At 35.5% G+C, this 20,539-nt stretch overlaps 1 protein-coding gene across 1 annotated transcript in view; it reads right to left on the bottom strand.

The window, feature by feature from the left end:
• Positions 1–351: 351 nt before the first annotated feature.
• VEGFC (vascular endothelial growth factor C) overlaps positions 352–20,539 on the bottom strand; it is a 98,784-nt gene continuing 78,596 nt past the window's right edge. Inside the window, exons 5-7 of the mRNA XM_069493341.1 lie at positions 4,483–4,589; positions 3,837–4,170; positions 352–851 (exon numbers count right to left, since the gene is read on the bottom strand). Coding sequence (XP_069349442.1) covers positions 737–851; positions 3,837–4,170; positions 4,483–4,589 — 556 coding nt within the window. The 3' untranslated portion in view covers positions 352–736. The remainder of the gene's footprint in view (positions 852–3,836; positions 4,171–4,482; positions 4,590–20,539) is intronic.

The following is a 20,539-nucleotide window of genomic DNA, read 5'->3' on the forward strand; positions in this document are numbered from 1 at the left end:
TTCTACCAAGTTAAAGGTTCTCCCAATACACTGAATAACTTTCAATCACACGGATGTGCTAAACAGACTGTCTTATAAGATATTCTGTATTGATTCACTGGGTTATAAATTCAAAAGTATCATGTGCCAAAATGTTTATGATCATTAAAATATTAAGAGATGAATTTAAACAAAATGTGATAGCGTATTGTTGTTCCTCCGACGCTTTCTTTTATATTATCACCCTTTTTCACAGCAATCAAAGTCTGACATCTGGTTAGAGAAAAAGAAAAAGGGCAAAAGGAGATCAACGTTTTTATGATTTCAGTTTTTGCTTATTATATAAGATGGTAATGGACTGAACTTACCAGCTTATAATACAATTTTGATTTTATTTTAAACGTATTTTGCATGATATAAAAATATTGATCACAGTGAGCTTTACCAATTGTTATTGCTATAAAAAATGAATGCAGAAACAATATTTTTAGTGGAAATAAATTATATAGTCATTATTTAAAAAAAAAAAAAATCACAAGAGAAAATCCTCCACTGTTTGGTCACTGGCAGACAACCAGTCTTTAAAAGAGGCCTTTTGCAGATGAGATCCAGTCCATTTCTGTAACGCTATCCACAAGGTTCAGGAAATACAGACTTTTGTCTTTGTTACCGTGGTCCCACAAGGGTCTCTCTGTTCATAGACAGTTCTAATGTGGCAGCACAGTTTTCCACGATAGAAAAATGACGATAGTACAATCTAGTTCATATGTGGTCTTTTCCAATATGAAGGGACACAGCGACACACTTCTTCACTAAATGAAAGTCCCAGCTCACAAGGCTTCAGTCGATTTGTACATGGTCGTCTGTAACAACTAAAAGAACAAAGAGGAACACACTTTTGTTAAGGATCAAGGCAATGAATTCATTATACTACCAAGGTACTTTTGTGTTTTTCTAAATTTTAAACTAGAATAAAAATTCTAATTTTATCATAAAATTGTTTGTAGGTTTATAAAATTTTAAAGTCTGTGCTTAGAATTGCAACAGTTAAGAGGGATGGAAAAACACTAAAAAAAAAAAAAAAAAAATAAGTCTTGCTTGCTGATGGTGTATAGCAAGGAATATTTCTTTTGAAGTGCTCCCTGCTTTGTGGATGAAAGTAACATAAAACAGAAATTTCAGAAGTGAATATTTAAAGTCTGCTGATTTACTGTGATCACATAAGCATGGCAGAACTTGCAAGAGTCTGAGCTTGTATGGGACCCAGATTTCCAGGCCATTAAACACAGCCACCTTGGCAGAACCGTGGTCCTCAGTGAACGGCCCCAGCCTCACTCTGGGGTCTCTACTGAGCAACTGGCTGCATGATGGTGGCTAACTCCTCCTTCTCCACCTGCATTTCAGGTGATACAGATGAGATCCAAGGCAAGGCAGTGAGAGGGACAATGCTCACCAGTGGGACTCCCTCTCCTCCCACCCTAGACTTCCAATTTCTAGCCGGGGTGACAGGACAAATTACTGATCAGTAAATCCTGTGGCAGCCCTGTTGCTCCAGAGAATTGGAGCTGTCGTTGGAAAAGTGTGGAGCAGGAGTATGCCTGACATGTGGGAGGAGGTGTGCAGGGAAAAGTGAAAGGTGACCGGTAGTGGAAATCAAAAGTGTGCTACAAAGAACCCTACACATTTAGTTTTTGAAATTTCATTTATTTTGCTCTAGAAAAGAAAGCATATCTAGTTAATTTTTTTTAATTTCTTGAATACAAATTCATAGTTATAAAACCACTGGCATGTCTTTACCAAAAAGGGATACAATTTTTAATCAGCTATGAAACCTGCTTTAATTAAGGCAATGGACCAAAGAAGTAGTCTGCTCACCACACTTAGCAATAAATATTAAAAGAGACTAAGGAGTATAGATTTATTTCCAAAATGTTATTTTTTTTTCAGAATATAGCAGTGCATTTTTAAAATATCCTTTTGGTAATTAGAGTAGGGATATACAAGGAAAATCAGAATATAGTGATTACTCAAAATAAAAGGATACCTGTAAGGTCCTCTGCAATAGTAAGGGAGGAAAAAATATAATCAATGAGATATCTAGATTCATTGAAGTTTCTTTACACAGTAGCTAATAAGTTAGTATAGAAAGATCATCAGAAATATAAATTAAAATGAGAACAAAAAACTCTTACGAATCAAAAAGATGGACTCTTCACTGCACAAAAATAATGATGAACATTAATGAAGATACTAAATTGTAAATAAATGAAATCTAAGCTTTTTCTGTTGAAAAGGACATTATCTATTGATATTTAAAGAGTGGATGGAAGAAAAGAATTCAGTGAAAGTGATTTAAATGGTCTGAAAATTAAGTGGACAACTAGGAAAAGCAATGTCATGTCAGACACAGAAGAGGTGAGCTTAAGAAAAAAGGCCAGGCCGGGCGCGGTGGCTCACGCCTGTAATCCTAGCACTCTGGGAGGCCGAGGTGGGCGGATCGTTTGAGCTCAGGAGTTCGAGACCAGCCTGAGCAAGAGCGAGACCCCATCTCTACTAAAAATAGAAAGAAATTATATGGACAGCTAAAATATATATATAGAAAAAATTAGCCGGGCATGGTGGTCCATGCCTGTAGTCCCAGCTACTCGGGAGGCTGAGACAGGAGGATCGCTTGAGCTCAGGAGTTTGAGGTTGCTGTGAGCTAGGCTGACGCCACGGCACTCACTCTAGCCTGGGCAACAGAGTGAGACTCTGTCTCAAAAAAAAAAAAAAAAAAAAAAAAGAAAAAAGGCCACAAGAAGGACAGGTTACCTAAAGACAAAATTATCCATTGGATTTGATAACTATGAGGCCACTGATACCTTAAACAGAGCTTTGCCACAGCATTCTAGGGCATGAACCAGATTACAGTTGGTTAAATAAATGAGAGACAAAACAAAGGTGAAAGCAAATGCCAGATGCCTAGTTTCTGAGCAACTCTGAAGAGGACAGGGCTTGGCTGCTAAAGTGTGTTCAGCATCACAGCAAGATGCTAATAAAGTAGAAGACATTTGTAAACTTTTATAACCCAAGGGGAAGGGAAAACAGAGTTGAAGATGTTAAAGTTAGGAAGAGAGAAGGCATGACAAGGAGCAATGTTGAAGGAATGTGGGAGAAAATGTCAAAAGGACAGATGTGGCTTAAATAGTAGATCACTTTATTCTCTGAGATTAAAGAGGAAGAGCTTCAGGGATTAACACTGAGTGTGCTTGAGTCGAATAACAACATTTTTTCTTCTTTTTTTTTTTTTTTTTGGTGAAGAAGAACGCAAACCAAGGTTTAAGAAATGAGTCTTGGTAATCTTTAACAGCATATTAATTTATTTCTCTCTAATTCTCTTAAAGACTTAGCTTAAACATTTTCATTTCTAGATATAATTCTACAGTAAATGGTACTGTCCTATCCTTTGTTTGTAAGTGTGGCATAAAAACTGTCTGCACTTAGAACAGTTGTCCTAAATTACAACTGAAGGTGCAATTTTTGGTGGGAGAAGCTGTGGATTGCCCGGATGTGTCCTGAAGATCCCACAGGTCCTCTCACTCACACTGAACGCCACTACCTTCACCTTTGGGGCAAGGACTTAGAGTGCATTCTGAGCTTGGATCTGGTTTTGGTCCCCAAGGCTGCTGTCTCGCTTTGTTGGGAGCAAACCCAGTCTCATGCAAGTTTAGCATTGGTTAAAAAATATCAGAATTTATCTTCCAGAACTTACTGGCCTCATTCTAACAGGCAACTGCCATTTTAGTTAAGAAAACTACTTTTGGTGAAGAATACATTTCCGATAAGAGAAATGAATACTGGTTCTGAAGATCTCTTACCTGCATGTTTGATGTTGGAACTTCTTTCCTTTTAACAAGCATTTCTGTGGATTTTCTGTACATTCACAGGCACATTTTGCAGGATTTAGGGGTTGATGTCTCGGGCAGGTTCTTTTACATACACACTGGCATGTGTTTTCATCAAATTCTCTGTTGGCCCCGCATGAACTGGGGAAAAGTTTGTTTTTACAGACACACTGGCATGAGTTTCTGTCTAGTTCTTTGTGGGGTCCACAGCTGGAAGGCTGAAGCCCCCCTTTGCAGACACATTGACAGGTCTCTTCATCCAGCTCCTTGTTTGGCCCACAGATGTCGTAGAATCCGTCTGTCGCGTCTGGACAAACACAGTCAGAACACTTTACTGTACCTTACCTGGCTCTCAGTGTGGCAGGGAACAATTAAAAGCATTGAAAAGCATATTGCTTTTTATGTTTTCCATTAAAGGGTGGTATACAAACATGAGTGTGTTCCTTTACAAAAGTTCAAAATAATACCAGTATGAAGCAGAAAATGCCTTCTTTGTTAGTCACTTATTTTAAAGGATGATGATGGTCTGAATATTGTTCATGTGATTTTAATATTAAAATATGTGTTAGTCAAGGTAGGGACCCTTGGCATTTAGTCTTTAAAACGCCATTCTGCTTACCGTCTCCAGCATTCAAGGAAAACATAAAATCTTGCTGAGCCAGGCATCTGCAGATGTGATTGTTCCACACGTGATTTGTGGGGCAAGTCTTGTTGGCTGCCTGACACCTATGGAAGAGATAGACAGCGTCAAGCAAACGCGTAATATAACTTGGACGTAGAAGGGATCACCTCTTTCCTCACATATGTATTACGAATCAATATATGCTTGTAAAAAAGCTTTAAAAAATGTAAGAACATATGAAATGAAATGTGAACGTTCCCTCTCAAGCTAACTCCACCCACACCTGCTGTCGAATCCCAATCCCAGAGGTCACCACGGTTAGTGCGTCATCTTATGTGACTGTCTAGACTTTCATGTATTTAAGGCAAATATGATATTTGTATAATCACAGTGTTTTATAATAGCTTGTGGAAAAAAGTAGACTAATGACTTTTTTATTTCCTTTTCCACTAAACAATATATTATGAGCATCTTTATAAGTCACTGCATATAGTTCTGCTCTATTATTTTTAGTGGCTGTGTAATATTTCATGAAAGTGGATGTACCTTTGTTTATTTTATTACTCTTTTAGGGTAACTCTTTAAGTAGCTTCCAATTTTTGGTGTTTTCCAATAATGCTGCAGGAGACATCTATATACATACACCTTTACTGACTTATTTCTGAAGCACAGATCCCTATAGCTGGAAGAGAGCCATTAATGCAAAATTTCTACTCTGCACTCACCACGATGGTATCAGAGTGAATGTTTTGTTTTGTTGGGTTTTATTTTTTCTTAGCTCTTTCTTTCCTTCCTTCCCTGCCTTACTCCCTCCGTGTTTCCCTGTCTCCCTCCCTTCCTTGCTTCTTTACTTCTTATCTTGTTTTAGTGAAGATTATGAACATATGGGCTTTAATAAGTACAGCAGTTACCCCCTTGATGCTCCAATTGCCCACTGTTGTCTAACCCTAACCGGCTCCGTCCATGCGGGTGCCTGTGTGGCACGAGCCCTCTCCGGGATGAACAGATGCCACAAGCTCATCTTGCTCACTTTCTCCTCCACACCTGAATCAGCCGTGCAGTCAAGGAGCCCTAATTCTCCTTGTTGGGAAATGGCACTCAGAGGCTATCGTTTGGGGTCAGGAGTGTCCAGTGCCATCCGATTACATTACTTCTAGATCTTTTCAGGGGGCAGAGCTAGAAAACGCAGGTATATCCCGCCGAATGTTTCCCTAGTTAGTGTTTACCCAGTAGAGGGAGTATTTATAAATCTCTCACTACCTCATTTTTCAACTGATGTTGGGGTAGACATCAGTGGAGATATTTATTTACATCTTTCAAGCTCAATACAATACTGTAAAAACCATTATGGGGTGGAAGAGTGTTGAGTTACATTACAAATTGGTAGAATATAAGAGTCATGTGTAGACATCTTAGAAAGTACACTGAGTGTAAATAAGCAGGTCAGGTGCTTCAGATCTGCTAAGAAAGTTTCACCGAGTCATAGTCAATGCGATGATACACCTTTCTCTTAGTAATAGCCTGACAACTCTTATAGCATCACATGAAGGAATTTTTCAACAACAAAAATAAGCAAATATACATTGTGGAGCCATTTATTCTTTCCACTTGAACACCACCTCCGAAGACTTAACGGAGCTTTCCTGTCCGGCAATCTCTACAGGAGCCCCGAGAGGCAGAGAATCTCCATCCATCCCTCTCAGTAGTACAGTTTGTCCAAAACTGCCCCCGTCTTTCATGCACATCATCACCTCCTGCCTTTGTCTGCAAATGGCAATGACTGCTTTCGCCTTACCCCTGTTCCCTTCCTGACTCGCTTCAAGACATGTCTCCTTTCGCTTGGTGAAAAACAATCTATTATGGGGTCTTTTCTTGAATGTAAGTTTGATTTTTATACAACATTTTGATTGCTGTGTGTTATTTACTACACCACATCATAAACTAACAATTTCTCGTGCAGCATATATACAGTCCACGTAACTACACACAAACCAACTGTGTGTTAGTAATAATTGCTGGATGATCAGAAAACAATGTTTAAAACATTTTAGATCCTATCAAGATAGTCTGATACTTTTCTGCAGGCACTATTGTGTATAAGTTATTTTGTAGGAAATCAGCTATGTTTGGGGTTTACCTACAATTCATTGTATTTTTCCCATTTAAAATAATAAAAATATGCTTACAATGTATGTTTTTGAAAATAGATTTTGATATTAAGCAAGGAATTCTTGTATGTATTTCCAGAGGAAAAAAGAGTTCATACTCTTGTATCTAAATCCAATTTAAGATTACTGGGATTTTAAATGTACTCCTTTGACTTTATACTAATAAATTCCATTAAAATGTTGGCTTCAAACAGTCTTAATGTAAACATTTATTTGCTTTATCCTGCATATATTGTATATCTTTTTGTTAATATCTTGTATATCTTTTAGTTTTTGAAAAATGTAAAACATTTATGTAATTATCAGAGTTAAGATGAGAAAATATATATTCAGAGAAATTCATTCTGGTCCATATCCCCAGCATACTGTTCCTTTTTGTAGTTTTTCGATTTATGTCTTCAGTACGTCTTTTTGATCAAAAAAGAAAAAAAGTATGTATGCACATATTTTTTTCTCATTTTGTTACATACTAAATAAAATCCCTTATAACTATTTTAAACCTTGTTTTTTCACTTAATATTTCCTGGAGAACATTATACCTTCTTAATAATTCTATGTATCCTTTAGGCTAAGCATCTACTCATTATACTTTTTTTCATTATTTTCTTGGTTAATCGTGAGCACACATTGTTCCAGATAAAACTTAGTGTTTATCAATTTTCCAAAAGGTTATTATTGTTTTTTAAATTTACATCCTACAAAACATGAATATCCTTCCATCAAATAGGATGAAACTTTTGTTACATAATAGTAATGCAGTTAATCCTGGCTGCATGAAACTCATATCCTTCTTTTATAAATGATGGTAAAACAATTTTGGCCATGTTGCCTCAATGTTACCTGTACATGGTTTAAGTAACACACTGCCGTGTTGGCATCAGGTGGGCATAGTACTGTGGTGGTGGCAGTAGAAACACATCTTTCATTTTAACAACACGTGATTTATACCGCCATTACCTGAGCCAGTGTTTTTCCAGCTGGTGGCTGCAACCCATTAGAGGATCATGAAATCAATGACATGGGTGGGGAAATGCATTTTTTAATGTAACAGAATGGCATATAATAAAATACAAACTACTAGAGTGCATGTGGTAAAGATTGTCTCCTGCAATTTTGTTTCAATTATAGACACATGCACACACTCATGCATAAATAAGCAAATATAACCCCTCACACAAATAGCCTCCCCTCTCCTATGTGTATGATGTGTATGTATGTGTGTAATTTAGTTGCAATGTCAAATATATTTGTTTTTAGTTACAGTCTAAAAAATTCACAGAACACAAATCTAACCTATTTAAATGGCAAAAATCATGAAGCATGATCTTACTCACTAGCCCAAGTGATATTGGTGAATGATGAGATCTTCTACTGGAGTATGTATGTGTTAATATGTCTGTGCTTAAACTTTAAATATGCATACAACATTGTCCTTAAAAAGCATGAAACAAAAAATTTCTTATCTCTCATGTAGTCAGGAAAAAATATAGTTTTCTCTTTGATATTTCAACAACTTCAAAAATATAAATTCAAAAGCATGAACTTTGTGTGTAGAAACAAATGTAGGAATCTATTTCTGGAAATGTTATACAAAAGAACAAGATGTCTAGTTTAATAGAATTAAATAATAATTTCACATATCTGGTTATACTAGCTCTTTTGCTTTTCTATGTTCCTGCTGAATAAAAATATAGACCTCAGAACAATATTTTCAATTTTACCATACCTGAAACATTTTTGCAACATAAACTTTATATTACTGACTAATTATGATTTTCTAAAAGTGAACTACATATTTCAGTTTCTAACAGTCTTAAAACATAATTCAAATTTCTAGAAAAATATGATTCTAGAAGCTTTGCCAAAAATAAGAAACTATCACTCATTATTATTTTAATGTTGAAATTTGAAATTCTGCTAGATACTACTGAATTAAAGAAACACATTTGGATAGAATGCATTTTCACATTATAATTGCAAAATGAGGCTCCTGCTCCAAAAGTGAATAGCAAGTTCTTAGCATTTAAAGCTTCTCATGTGAAAAAAAGGGAGAAAAAATTTCTATAATATTGTTATTTTAGAATGAAAAGAAATGCTTTAATGGTGGGTAGAAGGCTTAGCACATGATGGACAGAATGTTTTAACTCTTGTATATTTTAATTTCCAAAGCATTTTCTTCCTATCAAAATATGTCTTTAAGTTCTCAATGTAAATGTCCACATGCATCTTAAAAATTTTTATAAATAATTTGTTTTGTATACTCTATTTATAAAACATATTGATTCAAAGACACATTTTGTCTGCAAAGCAATGACAGGGTTGTATAATTATTTGTGAAGTACATCTATGTTGAGAATCATGCAAACAAATTAACTTTTCTGCTTTTGCCCTCCCCAAACACAACTGCAATCCTGCCTGTAACTTTTATGAAGAATAAAGATGCTTTTACGGTAAATATTTCAGTAATTATTTCAAAACTTCACTCAACTGTGGTTTGGTAGTTACTGCTTTCTGCTGGTTTAAATCAAAGGACAGAAATTTAAAGGTATATGTGTTTTTCAATGTACAGGACAATTAATTTAATGATAGAGACAAACTTACTTTGCTATTTATCCCTCCTTTGAAATTTTAAAAAATAAATGTGCTCCAAATATGTTCTGTTAAGTTATGTTCTAAATGCTGGATAATAACTATTAGTTCTGATACTTTGAACACTGTAGCACACTCTCTTGTACATGCTGTTTTCATGGTTCTTTCTTATTCTCCATATTTTGGCTCTGGGTTTTTTAATACACTTGGAGATTCCTTGACTCCCCAAATACACACCTAAAGAACTAAAACATGCTACCCTACCCTTTGTTTGACATTAGTTAGAACTGCGCTGAAATATTATTTTAAAGAGCTGTAATCTTTGTAATTTCTTTTCTTTCTTTCTTCCCTCCCTCCCTCCCCCCTCCTTCCCTCCTTCCCTCCTTCATCTTAGAGACAGGGTCTCGTTCTGTCACCCAGGCTAGATTTCAGTGCCATGATCGTAGCTCACTGTAACCTCAAATTCTTGGGCTCAAGTGATCCTCCTGCCTCAGCCTCTTGAGTAGCTGGGACTACAGGCATGCACCACCAAACCAAGCTAATTTCAAAATTTTTCTTGTAGAGATGGGATCTTGCTATGTTGATCAGGCCTATCTTGAACTCCTGGCCTTAAGAGATCTTCCTGCCTCGGCCCCCATAGTGCTGGGATTATAGGCGTGTGCTACTGTGCTGGGACTATATTTCTTTTTTATTAATGACATTAATATATTTTCCAGCTTTAATGAAGTATAATTGACAAATAAAAATTGTATATGCTTAAGGTTTACAAAGTGATGTTTCGGTGTATGTACACCATTGTGAAATGATTACCACCATCAAGCTAATTAACAGATCTGTTGCCTCACATAGTTACTATTTTTGTGTGTGCGTGTGGTGAGAATATTTAAGATGCACTCTTTTAGCAAATTTTGATACGAAATATATGATTATTAACTATAGTAATCATGCTGTACATTAAGTATACAGGGCTTGTTCATTTTATAACTGCATGTTTTTACTCTTTGACCAATATCTCCTCATTTATCCCATTCTCCAGACCCTCTATTTTCTGTTTCTATGGATTCTACTTCTTTAGAATCCATATATAAGTGAGGTCATGCAGTATTTTTCTGTGTCTGGCTTATTTCACTTAGCACAGTGTCCTCCAGAGTCATCCATATTGTAAATGGCAGTATCTTTGTAATACATTTCTAAGTAAAAGAAAATTTAACTTCACCTTGATTTATGTTAAATTACTTATTGATTTACTTTCCTAGATTTTTAAAATATTTCATAGATCATTAAAAATGAGTGATAACATTAATACGAATTCAACCTGTAGCACTTAATGACTTTAAAAAAGCAAATTATTTCTGTGGATATGAACTGTGCTATTAATCAAGTAATCTAATTGGAAGCTCTTTTAATAAGGTATTTTCATAACAATGCAACAATTAAAATTTTGCTATGTGGTATCTACACTCCACAGGTGTGTTCCTCAAATATCTGTCCTAGCCTAAGTCTTATTAAGTATGGAGTGCGATCCATTATCATTAGTGAAACCCATGTTTGAAAGCAGGTACCATGAGCTCTCATACATTCCTTCAGAGCATCTTTAGATCATTCAATGGGCTATCCAACAAAATGCTCTTTATACCATTTAGAAAACAAATAAGGGAAACCCTGACTACATTAATAATTTTAATAAATATCAGAATAGCTTTTTTATTTCCTGAATGCCAACTGTTGATGTTATCTGAACTTCAAACCTGTAACTATATTATGGAAGAATATAGATCCAGACCCTTCTTGCTCAAGATTGCTGTCTGAATAGTAGTTGGAAGGGCAACTACATTCTTTCATTTTCAGAGCTACAGAGCCCTGGGTAAAATGCCTCAACAATTTTGTTCTAAATGTCTTTGAATTATTGTGTTCATCCTGAGTTCATTATGCACGGCCCTTGAATTCATTTGACTATCTACACAGATGCTGATTTGCTTATATTTTTTCCAACAGTAGTTAATAGTGAATGGGAAGTCGTTAAGTAAAAGTAGCCTTTATAGTCAATGTTATTTATAACTTCTTCAGTACTGCAGACATAAATCAAAAATACATTCATTTTTAGGTTCTATATAAATTGTTTAAAATAAAAAGGCACATGTTGAAAAGAAATATATGTAAATAAAATGCATAGACTTATCTTCCTTTATGTTGATTTTTATTGATTTCACATGATTTGTGCCTCTGTCTGTTTATGTCATTGTTTGTTCGTCCTCCACTAGTTTACTGACAAGAACAGCAGTGGACGGAGTTTAGGTTTGTCAGGATATAAGAGGAACAAATAGCAAGTAGGACTAATTAATGGAAATTCCATGGCTTTAACAAGTTTTCCCAACAATATCTGAAAGGCTAATAAATTAGTTGCATTAATAAAAAAGTAGTTTTATATATCTAATCTTTTTCTTTTTGTGTGAGTATAAATGACTGTCTTGAAGCAGTAATCTGCCATATACAAAGGCTTTCCCACTGAGTCTTGGGTATAAAACATAAGTCACACCATGTGGTCACCGGTTGGCTAAGCACAGGACTCGGCAGAGCTGGATGGACGGCCACTGGAACTGCGGTGCAGGAACATAGGGAACATGTGCTTTTTTGGTTTATTATATTTTATATTTGCTTGGATATGCAAATTTGAAAGAAGTATTAGTAGGTTGAAACAACAGAAACCTAGTGGTTACTATATTTATCAGCTCGTCACTTTTTATTCCTAAATTTAATCCAAACTAATGGAATTAGAACAGAGATTTGATAAAGGTAAGTAACCAGGAATTCAATAAAAATGTCCTTCAACAATAGCCGCTTGTGTCATTACCTTGTCACAGCCACACTTCGTGAACAGAAAAATGAAAACTAAAACAAAAACTGATGAGGAAAAAACATGTTGAGCCCATTAGAGTTGATGTGACATCAAAATGGCTGGTTGATGTCAGGAGTACAGGAGAGGGAGAAATGAATAGGGGATTGTTAGGTCTGTAAAACTATTCTGTATACTACTACAAGGGTGGATACATGTTATTTGCACATTTGTCAAAGTCCACAGAGTGTACAAGATGAAGGGACCCTAAGCTATGGATTTAGTAAATAACAGTGTATCAATATCGGCTCATCTACTGCAACAAATGTACCACACTAATGCAAGATATTAATAATAAAAGAAATCAATGGGGGAGGATAAAATGTTATATGAAAACTCTCTGTACTTTCTGTTCAATTTTTTGCTAAAATTAAAACTGCTCAAAAAAAGTCTACTAAGCTTTAGAAAATAACTGGTAGATTTCATCTAATAATATCATATTTATTAAAAATAATTTTCAATGTATTTTGGTTGAATGTAACATTAAGCTCTATAAGAATCTTTGATCCAATAGCCCCCCTTTCCTGGGCAAATCACAGATGCAATCTCAGTGCAGAGATGTACTAACGGATTCTTCCCAGCTGTATACACTTTGCTGTTATTTCTCACAGTGAGTCAGCAATCCATAGGAATGCTATGCTTTCAATTATCATCTTTTAGAAGGCAGAAACCAGACAGTCCAATAGCAGGCACATTGTACATAGCATAGTTAGCTTCTCTTTAGAAAAAAGTAATGCTCAGGAGTTGGAATCTCTTGCCTGAGTTCCCCTTGTGTAATCGATTCATACAACAGGTATTCATTTGAGGTGTTAGACAATGTTTAGATAATGAACTCTATAGAAAAGGAGATGAACAAACATGTGAATTAAGATTTCAAAACTAATTGCCTAGGAACATAAGGATTTACAACTTGCGAAGAGGATATTTTCAGGGTAGAATAAAGATGTATGTTTTAAAATGCTGGGAAAAATGTAGTTTCTGATCATCTGATGCAAGACTATGCCTCAATTTAACTGGTAGCTATGCTATCTCTACATTTCTGCTCTGATAGAGCTTATTAAGTTAATTTCATCACATTACTTTGCTTATTTCTATTTTTGGTAAGGCAACAATGTATGATCTTGAAATTAAAAAGGAAATAATGGGAAATTAAAGTGGAAAAAAGGAAAAATCATGGATATTCAAGTTTCTTAGCATTGGACTGAGAATCTGTTAAAGATGAACATTCAAAGACACTAAGCACTCAAGTTCTAAATCAAAGGTTGCCTCCATTCTGTAAATTCACTCTGTTTGTTGGAAAAGAGGTGAGCTCTCACAGGAATGAAATTTTCCTTAATAAACCCCAGTAAGCGCAACTTCTTAGAAGCAAATATGTTTTAGTAAACAATGTCAACATTTTTATAAAAGAAACAAAAAACAGTAAACAAACACAAATTAGCCCTCAGCATAAAATTATTCATTTTTCTCCTCTTTCTTCACCCCTTCCTTTTCTCTTTCTCATCACAATGCGACTGTCTCCCAAAGACTGTTATAGCTTCTATCACATTGAAATAAAACATATCTTCTATTTTTATAATCCATTACAAACAATCCAAGATACTCTGGCCATGCTGACATCTTGTCATTTGTCTACCCAAAAAACTCCCTATGGCACCCCAATACCTCCACAGAAAAGGCAAAACTCCCTGGGCTGGCGCTCAGAGCTGCAGAGGCATGGCCTTAGCATTCATTGTCTTTTTTTTTATCTAATATCCTATTGTTTTCATGGATTAAAACTCAAATTAATCTGATCTATGAACTGTCCTCAGAATGTGCTATTTCCTTACATCTTGAGGGACCCCACCCATGCTAACCAATAAACTAACCAATAAATTTACCACTGCGAACTTGGAGGCACTTGTCTATGTGACGTCCCTCTCCCTACTTTGTTATCTTTTCCTTATCTGTAGTACATTGGCGTCCTTATAGAATATTGTCATCATAGAAAAAAAGCATAAAAACTTTTTCGCTTATTTATTTAATAGACTACTATATAGCTATCAAATGAACAAACCAGGTCTACAGACATTAATATGATTGCATCTCTAAAACACCATATGTCAAGAGAAAAAAGTAATGTTAGCACTTGAACATAAAATTTAAAACACTCAAAGCTGTACTATAGAATCTCTTGTAGTATGTTAATCTATCCAGATGCCGTAAAAAGAGAAAAGCAAGAATGAGAATGATGCAATTTCAGAGTAGTGGTTACCTCTGGGAAAACTCCATTCTCAATGATGCTTGGGGCTTTGGGTTGTAGCTTAAGTACATATGACAAAATAGTCGTTAAATTTGACATTGGGGTGGAGGAGTGCATTTTTTTTTTGTCCTTCACTGTATGTTTGATTTCTTTTAATTTAAAGAAGTTAAAAATAAATAAAAAAATATGCATGGTGTATATATTATCTTATGTATATAATATTATATATACCATATACATACCATAAAAAGAATGAAATCCTGTCATTTGCAGCAACACGGATGGAAGTGGAGGTCATAATGTTAAGTGAAATCAGCCAGACATAGAAAGGCACATATCACATGTTCTCACTCGTATGTGGGAGCTATCAAAGTGGATCTCATGGAGGTAGAGAGTAGAATGATAGATACTAGAGGCTGGGAAGGATGGGGGCAGTGAAGAGATGCTGGTTAACAGATAAAAAAAATACAGTTATAGAGAAGGAATAAAATTCTAGTGTTTGATAGCACAGTAGGGTGACAACAGTTAATAATAATTTATTGTATATTTTAAAATAGCTAGGAGAGAAGATATGAAATATTCCCAACATACATAGATGATAAATGTTTGAGGTTAAAGCCAAAATACCCTGATTTGATCATTACCCTTCCTATGCCTGTATCAAAATACCACATGTACCTCATAAATACATATAATTGTTGTCTTAATAAAAAAAACATGCAGTAATGACCACACCCCAAAAGGAATGGATCATAACCAAATAAATTTCGTTTGAACCTCTGCTTTGCTACTTTTTAGTTGTGTGACGTTGGAAAATTTTACTTATTCCCTCTGTTTCAGGTTCTCATGTGTAAATGGGAATTTCATTCACATTCCTGCTTTCTCTCCCTCTTTCTTAAAACCATCTCCCTTTCTGTTCCTAGTAGATGATAAATTATTAAAGAATAAACATATTGTCTCCATTTCATGCTCTGCAGCCAGTGGAGTCAGTCCTAGTCATTTCTGAACTTTTCTAATATTCGACATGTCTCACCACTTCCTTCCTTCCTTAAACTCCTATTTCCACTGGCTCACTAATATTTTTCTTTGCAGTTTTTATCCTAATTGTTCTAACTGCTTGTTCTCAGCCTCCTGAGCAGATTTTACTGTTTCTCCAACAGTTTCTTAAATATTGATTTCCCCACGGTTGCGTCTGCAGCCTCTTCTTACTTCCTGTGTTTTCCCTGGTTGTGTTCATCATCGCTTCCAGCAGTTCTAACTACCACTCTGATTTCTTACAAATATTGCAAGCACTCAGACAACACATGTAATGGCACAGTTCTCCTTTTCAAGATGGTTCTTCCCGTGACCAGGTATCCCCTGTCTTTTGGAATCTCATCCACAGTTTCACCATCAACTTCTCCCTCTTTATCATCCCCCACACGCAGTGCCCATATCGTACGCTTTCTTGGATTTCAAACGCCATGTCCACCCCTTTTCTTTCCATCTCCATTTCCACTGCCTTGGCCTCTGCTCTTATATAATGTCTCTCTTGGATTATTTCAAAGGCTTCCTCCCAAATTTTCCCAACTCCTGTTTTACTTCCTCTAGTACACATACTACTTTGCCACCAGGCGGTTCATTCTATAATATAAAAGTGCAGACACCACACACTTACATACACATTTTAGTGGTTCTCAAGAGACTTGAAGAAAAAGTCCATGGCTGGGTGTGGTGTCTCACACCTGTAATCTTAGCACTTTGGGAGGCCGAGACAGGAGGATCATTTGAGCCCAGGAATTTGAGGCTGCAGTGAGCTATGATGACACTACTGCACTCTAACCCAGGCAACAGAGTGAGATCCTATCTAAAAAAACAAAAGAAAAGAAAGAAAGAAAGAAAAAGAAAAGACCATCCCAGGCATGGCATAGGTGATGTCTGTGATTCTGCTCACCTCTCTGCACTCATGTATGTCCTCTCTGTCTCATTCTACTATAGTCATGCATTCATCCTGATTTCAGTTGTATGTTTATAAGCTGGACTTGAGCATGAAATTATTTCTGGAGTAGCAATTCTATCTTTACATATTTCCATCTCTACAGCCCAGCACATTACTAGTACCTAGTGGGCACACAAACACTGTTTACTAAATGACTGAATGAAGCACAGCATAGTGTTTTGTACAATTATATTAGAAATATTTATGTTTGTTTGTACTCTGGTACACGAATTCTTTTAGTTAAGGAATTTTATTATTCATTTTTAAATACCCCACATTTCCTAATACAGTGTTACACAGATGGAAGATTTGAAATAAATACCTGATGAATGAATAAATAAATATTACTTCTACCAAGTAGAAAAATCTAGGATATCCCTGCTGATCAAAAATGGCTCCGTCCATAAAAAGAGAGCCTCTACCAAAGGGGCCATGGAATATATGGAGTTCAACTGAAAGAAAAATATGAAAAGAGATAATTGGAAAGAAAAAGAATAACCTTTGAAAACATCAATATGAATATTGATATATCTAACAACTGCTTCTGTTAGAGATAATCGCTAATACCTCTGGAATTTATGATACACTCTGATATTGAGACCAGCAAATTTTGCTATAAATACTAGAAATGATATAAGATATTGGGGGAAAAACATGGGTGACAGAGATAAAAATGACTTGAATTGTTATCTTTTTCTGGCAGCTTTTTAGCTGTTTAGCATTGTACATGTTAATTAACATTTCTAAGACTCAATTTTCTCATTTGTAAAATGTTAGCAAAAATAGCAGCCATCATTTATTGAATGCTGATCATGTGTCAGGTACTGTGCTGATATTTAACATGGATTGCTCATTACAAACATCACAACAGCCCTGTGAGTGAGGTGTTATTATATTATACTGTTATATAACATTACATTAACATATGACATATGTTACTGAACAGATTGTGAGGATTAAGTTATAAATATTATACTATGTTATGTTATATATAACATTCTTACTTTTATATTATTTTTATACATGAGAAAGATGAGTCACAAAAAAGTTTACAGAACTTACCCCAAAACTCAAAGGGTGAATAGAAAATGAATTTTCCAAACAGGAAGCCATCTATGATGTCTACACTCTTAGACCCTGTGCTGTATGATGTTTGTCATGAATGCAGGCATCTAGCCGGATTAGTAAGAACAGGAGATTATGTGTGGCAGACACTTAGCGCTTAGTAATATTTAGGAAAATAAAACAGTAACAACAATATAAATATAACATGTGTCCTTCCTCCTTGCCTGTGAGTGCTTTTCTGAGGTCAGAGGCAGCCCAAGGACATCTTTGTCTTCTCCCAGTACGTGGAAACATTCTTTGTCTATTTTAGTGACTCAACAGATAGTTTATGGATGACCCATTTTATGAAAGGGTCCTTTAGTTTCTGAATTTTACTTCTTCATAAATAATGCAAAATAAATGGTCTGCTACAGATTTAATTTCACAATAAGGTAAGTGGGTTGCCACACATTTGCAAAGGCGTGTCCTGTCTTCCTCCCGACAATGGTGGTGAGAGCAAAGGATGGCGCAGACCTGTCACTCCGCTGCCTCTGAACGCAATTTCACTCTGTGTGAAGGAGTCTGGGAAACCCTCTTTCCCCAGCATGTCACAAGAATCTTGAAGGTCTGGCTTAAAGTGTCACCACGCAGATTTTAAGAAATCTACCCTTTTAACCCAAACCTCATTTCAAAAGTATAGCTAATTAAAGGGCTCTTTTTTCATTTGACTTTTCAAAATTAATTTTATGGAGGAGTAAGTTGTATACAATAAAGTGTTCCTATTTTAAATTCATTTTTTTCATAAATTTACATATCCACATAACTACCATCACAATCAAAATATAGAACATTTCCATCACCTCTAAATAGTCCCTCTGGCTCCTTCCTGGTCAATTCCCACCATCCACATCCTCAGGTAACTACTGAATTGCTTTCTCTCTGTCTAGATTATATTTGCTTTTTTTAGGGTTTCATGTAAATCAAATCATATAGTATGTATTCTTTTTGGCCTAGTTTGTTTCCCTAAGCTTGATGTTCCTGAGGTCCATTCATGTTGTATGTACCAACAGTTCATTCTTGCCATATTGCTCAGCACGGATGTACTGCAGTTTGCTTATCCACTCCTCTTTCGTGGACAGTTGGGCTTCCAGTTACTGGCTAATAAAGAACATTTGTGTACAAGTTATTATGTAGAAATATGTTTTTATATTACTTGGGTAATATTTTATATGTCATATTGCAAGTGTATGTGTTAAATTCATAAGAATCTGGCAAACTTTTGTGCAAAATGGTTGAACTATTATTTTACATTCCCATCTGGGATATATGAGAGTTCCAGTTGCACCGCAATCTCTCCAACACTTTCTTTGTCAGTCTATTTAGTTTTAGCCATGTGGTGGCTGTTCCTCTTAACTCTTTTTTTTTTTGAGACAGAATCTCACTGTCACCCTGGGTAGATGCAGTGGCATCACCATTGCTCACTGCAACCTGAAACTCCTGGGCTCAGGCGATCCTCCTGCCTTAGCTTCCTGAGTAGCTGGGACTACAGGCATGTGCCAGCACAGCCAGCTAATTTTTCTATTTTTTAGGTGAGACGAGGTCTCGCTGTTGTTCAGGCTGGTCTCAAACTCCTGAGCTCAAGCAATCTTCCCGCCTCTGCCTTCCAGAGTGCTAGGATTACAGGTGTGAGCCATCACACCCAGCCTCGTTCCTCTTATCAAAGGTTAGAATTTTATACATAGCTGTTAATTACACATATTCATTGTATATACACTATCATTATAGTAGTTTTTTATTAAATTGTGGGTCATAATTTGTAATAGGTTGAGACCAACATTTTCAGAAAGAGAAACAATAGAATAAAAAATCTGAGTGCATCACATGTAATCATGCACATTCATGATGGGAGTGACATCATCCTACAGGGGCAAAAACTGGGTATGAGGTAGGGGGTTGAAATCTTAGTATTACAATGGGTTTGGGCCCTCCAAAACCCAAGAAAATCTTATTCCTTAGTACTTAAATTCTACTGGGTTTATCGGCTATTTTATGACCAGCATTGGTATTGAAACATAGCCCAAGTGGATGCAAGATAAAAGATACAAAATTATGGTGAATAGATGGTTGTATTTGGAGGACTTTCTCTTGACTGTGTGATCTCAAAGTAATATAGTGAGAGGTTAAAAGTTAAGGTTCAGTTAAAAGTTAAGGTTTCTAAAAGTTGTTAAAGAAATTATTATTTTTAAAATTATTTTATTTTTTCTGGAAAAAAATAATTTTGAATATTTAAAAAATTATATTTATATTGTTACATGTTCACATCAATTGCTACTTTGCATATGTAATTTGACATATTGCAATTTATATAAGTAAATAAATTACCTTTAAAGTTTCTCAACAAATACAGGTATAAATTATGTTAGTTGTTAATAGATTTAAAATGTGTAATTGAACTTTTAACTTAAAATTTTATTTTGTCATTTTAACCCAACATTGAATAAAAAAGTAAACTTCCTTTTTATGTATAAAGCACAAGTGTGCATACAGTATAAAGAGATATATAGTATATTTCTGGTATTAAAATTTCATGGGGGAAGTGGTTAGAAAAAACACGTTTATAAAAGGGTCCACATGGGTGTGATAATGAAAAAGGTTGAGCAGCACTTTAACAGTGGAAAATATTTTCAAATGGTACTTTGTTTTTGTTTTATACTTTCCTATGGCTAACCACATGTAAAGTTATATAGTTATCTAGTTTAAAATTACATACTATCTATACACACTATATATAATAGACTGTGTACATATACACATCTGATACACGTACAGGTTTGGAATATAAAATGTATTTCTTCTTGTAAATAGTGGTAATAAAAGAAAACACTGGAAAACACAGGGACAAGGAGATGAATCAGACATGGATCTTAATGATAATAATAAATCTGCTCTTTCATGACAGGCTCTTGGCTAAGCACTGCATAAACATTCGGTACCTCGTTCAGTCCTCTCCGTGCCTTTACAGTTTATATGTGAGCAAACTGAAGGTCGGACACATAAAATATCTACCCAATCATAAAAAAGCTAACTAGTGGCTGACCTGAATTCAGATTCAGATGTGCTTTACCCTAAAGCCCAGGCTCTTT

This window comes from Eulemur rufifrons, chromosome 18, assembly GCF_041146395.1.
Source record: "Eulemur rufifrons isolate Redbay chromosome 18, OSU_ERuf_1, whole genome shotgun sequence".
Classification (NCBI taxonomy): domain Eukaryota; kingdom Metazoa; phylum Chordata; class Mammalia; order Primates; family Lemuridae; genus Eulemur; species Eulemur rufifrons.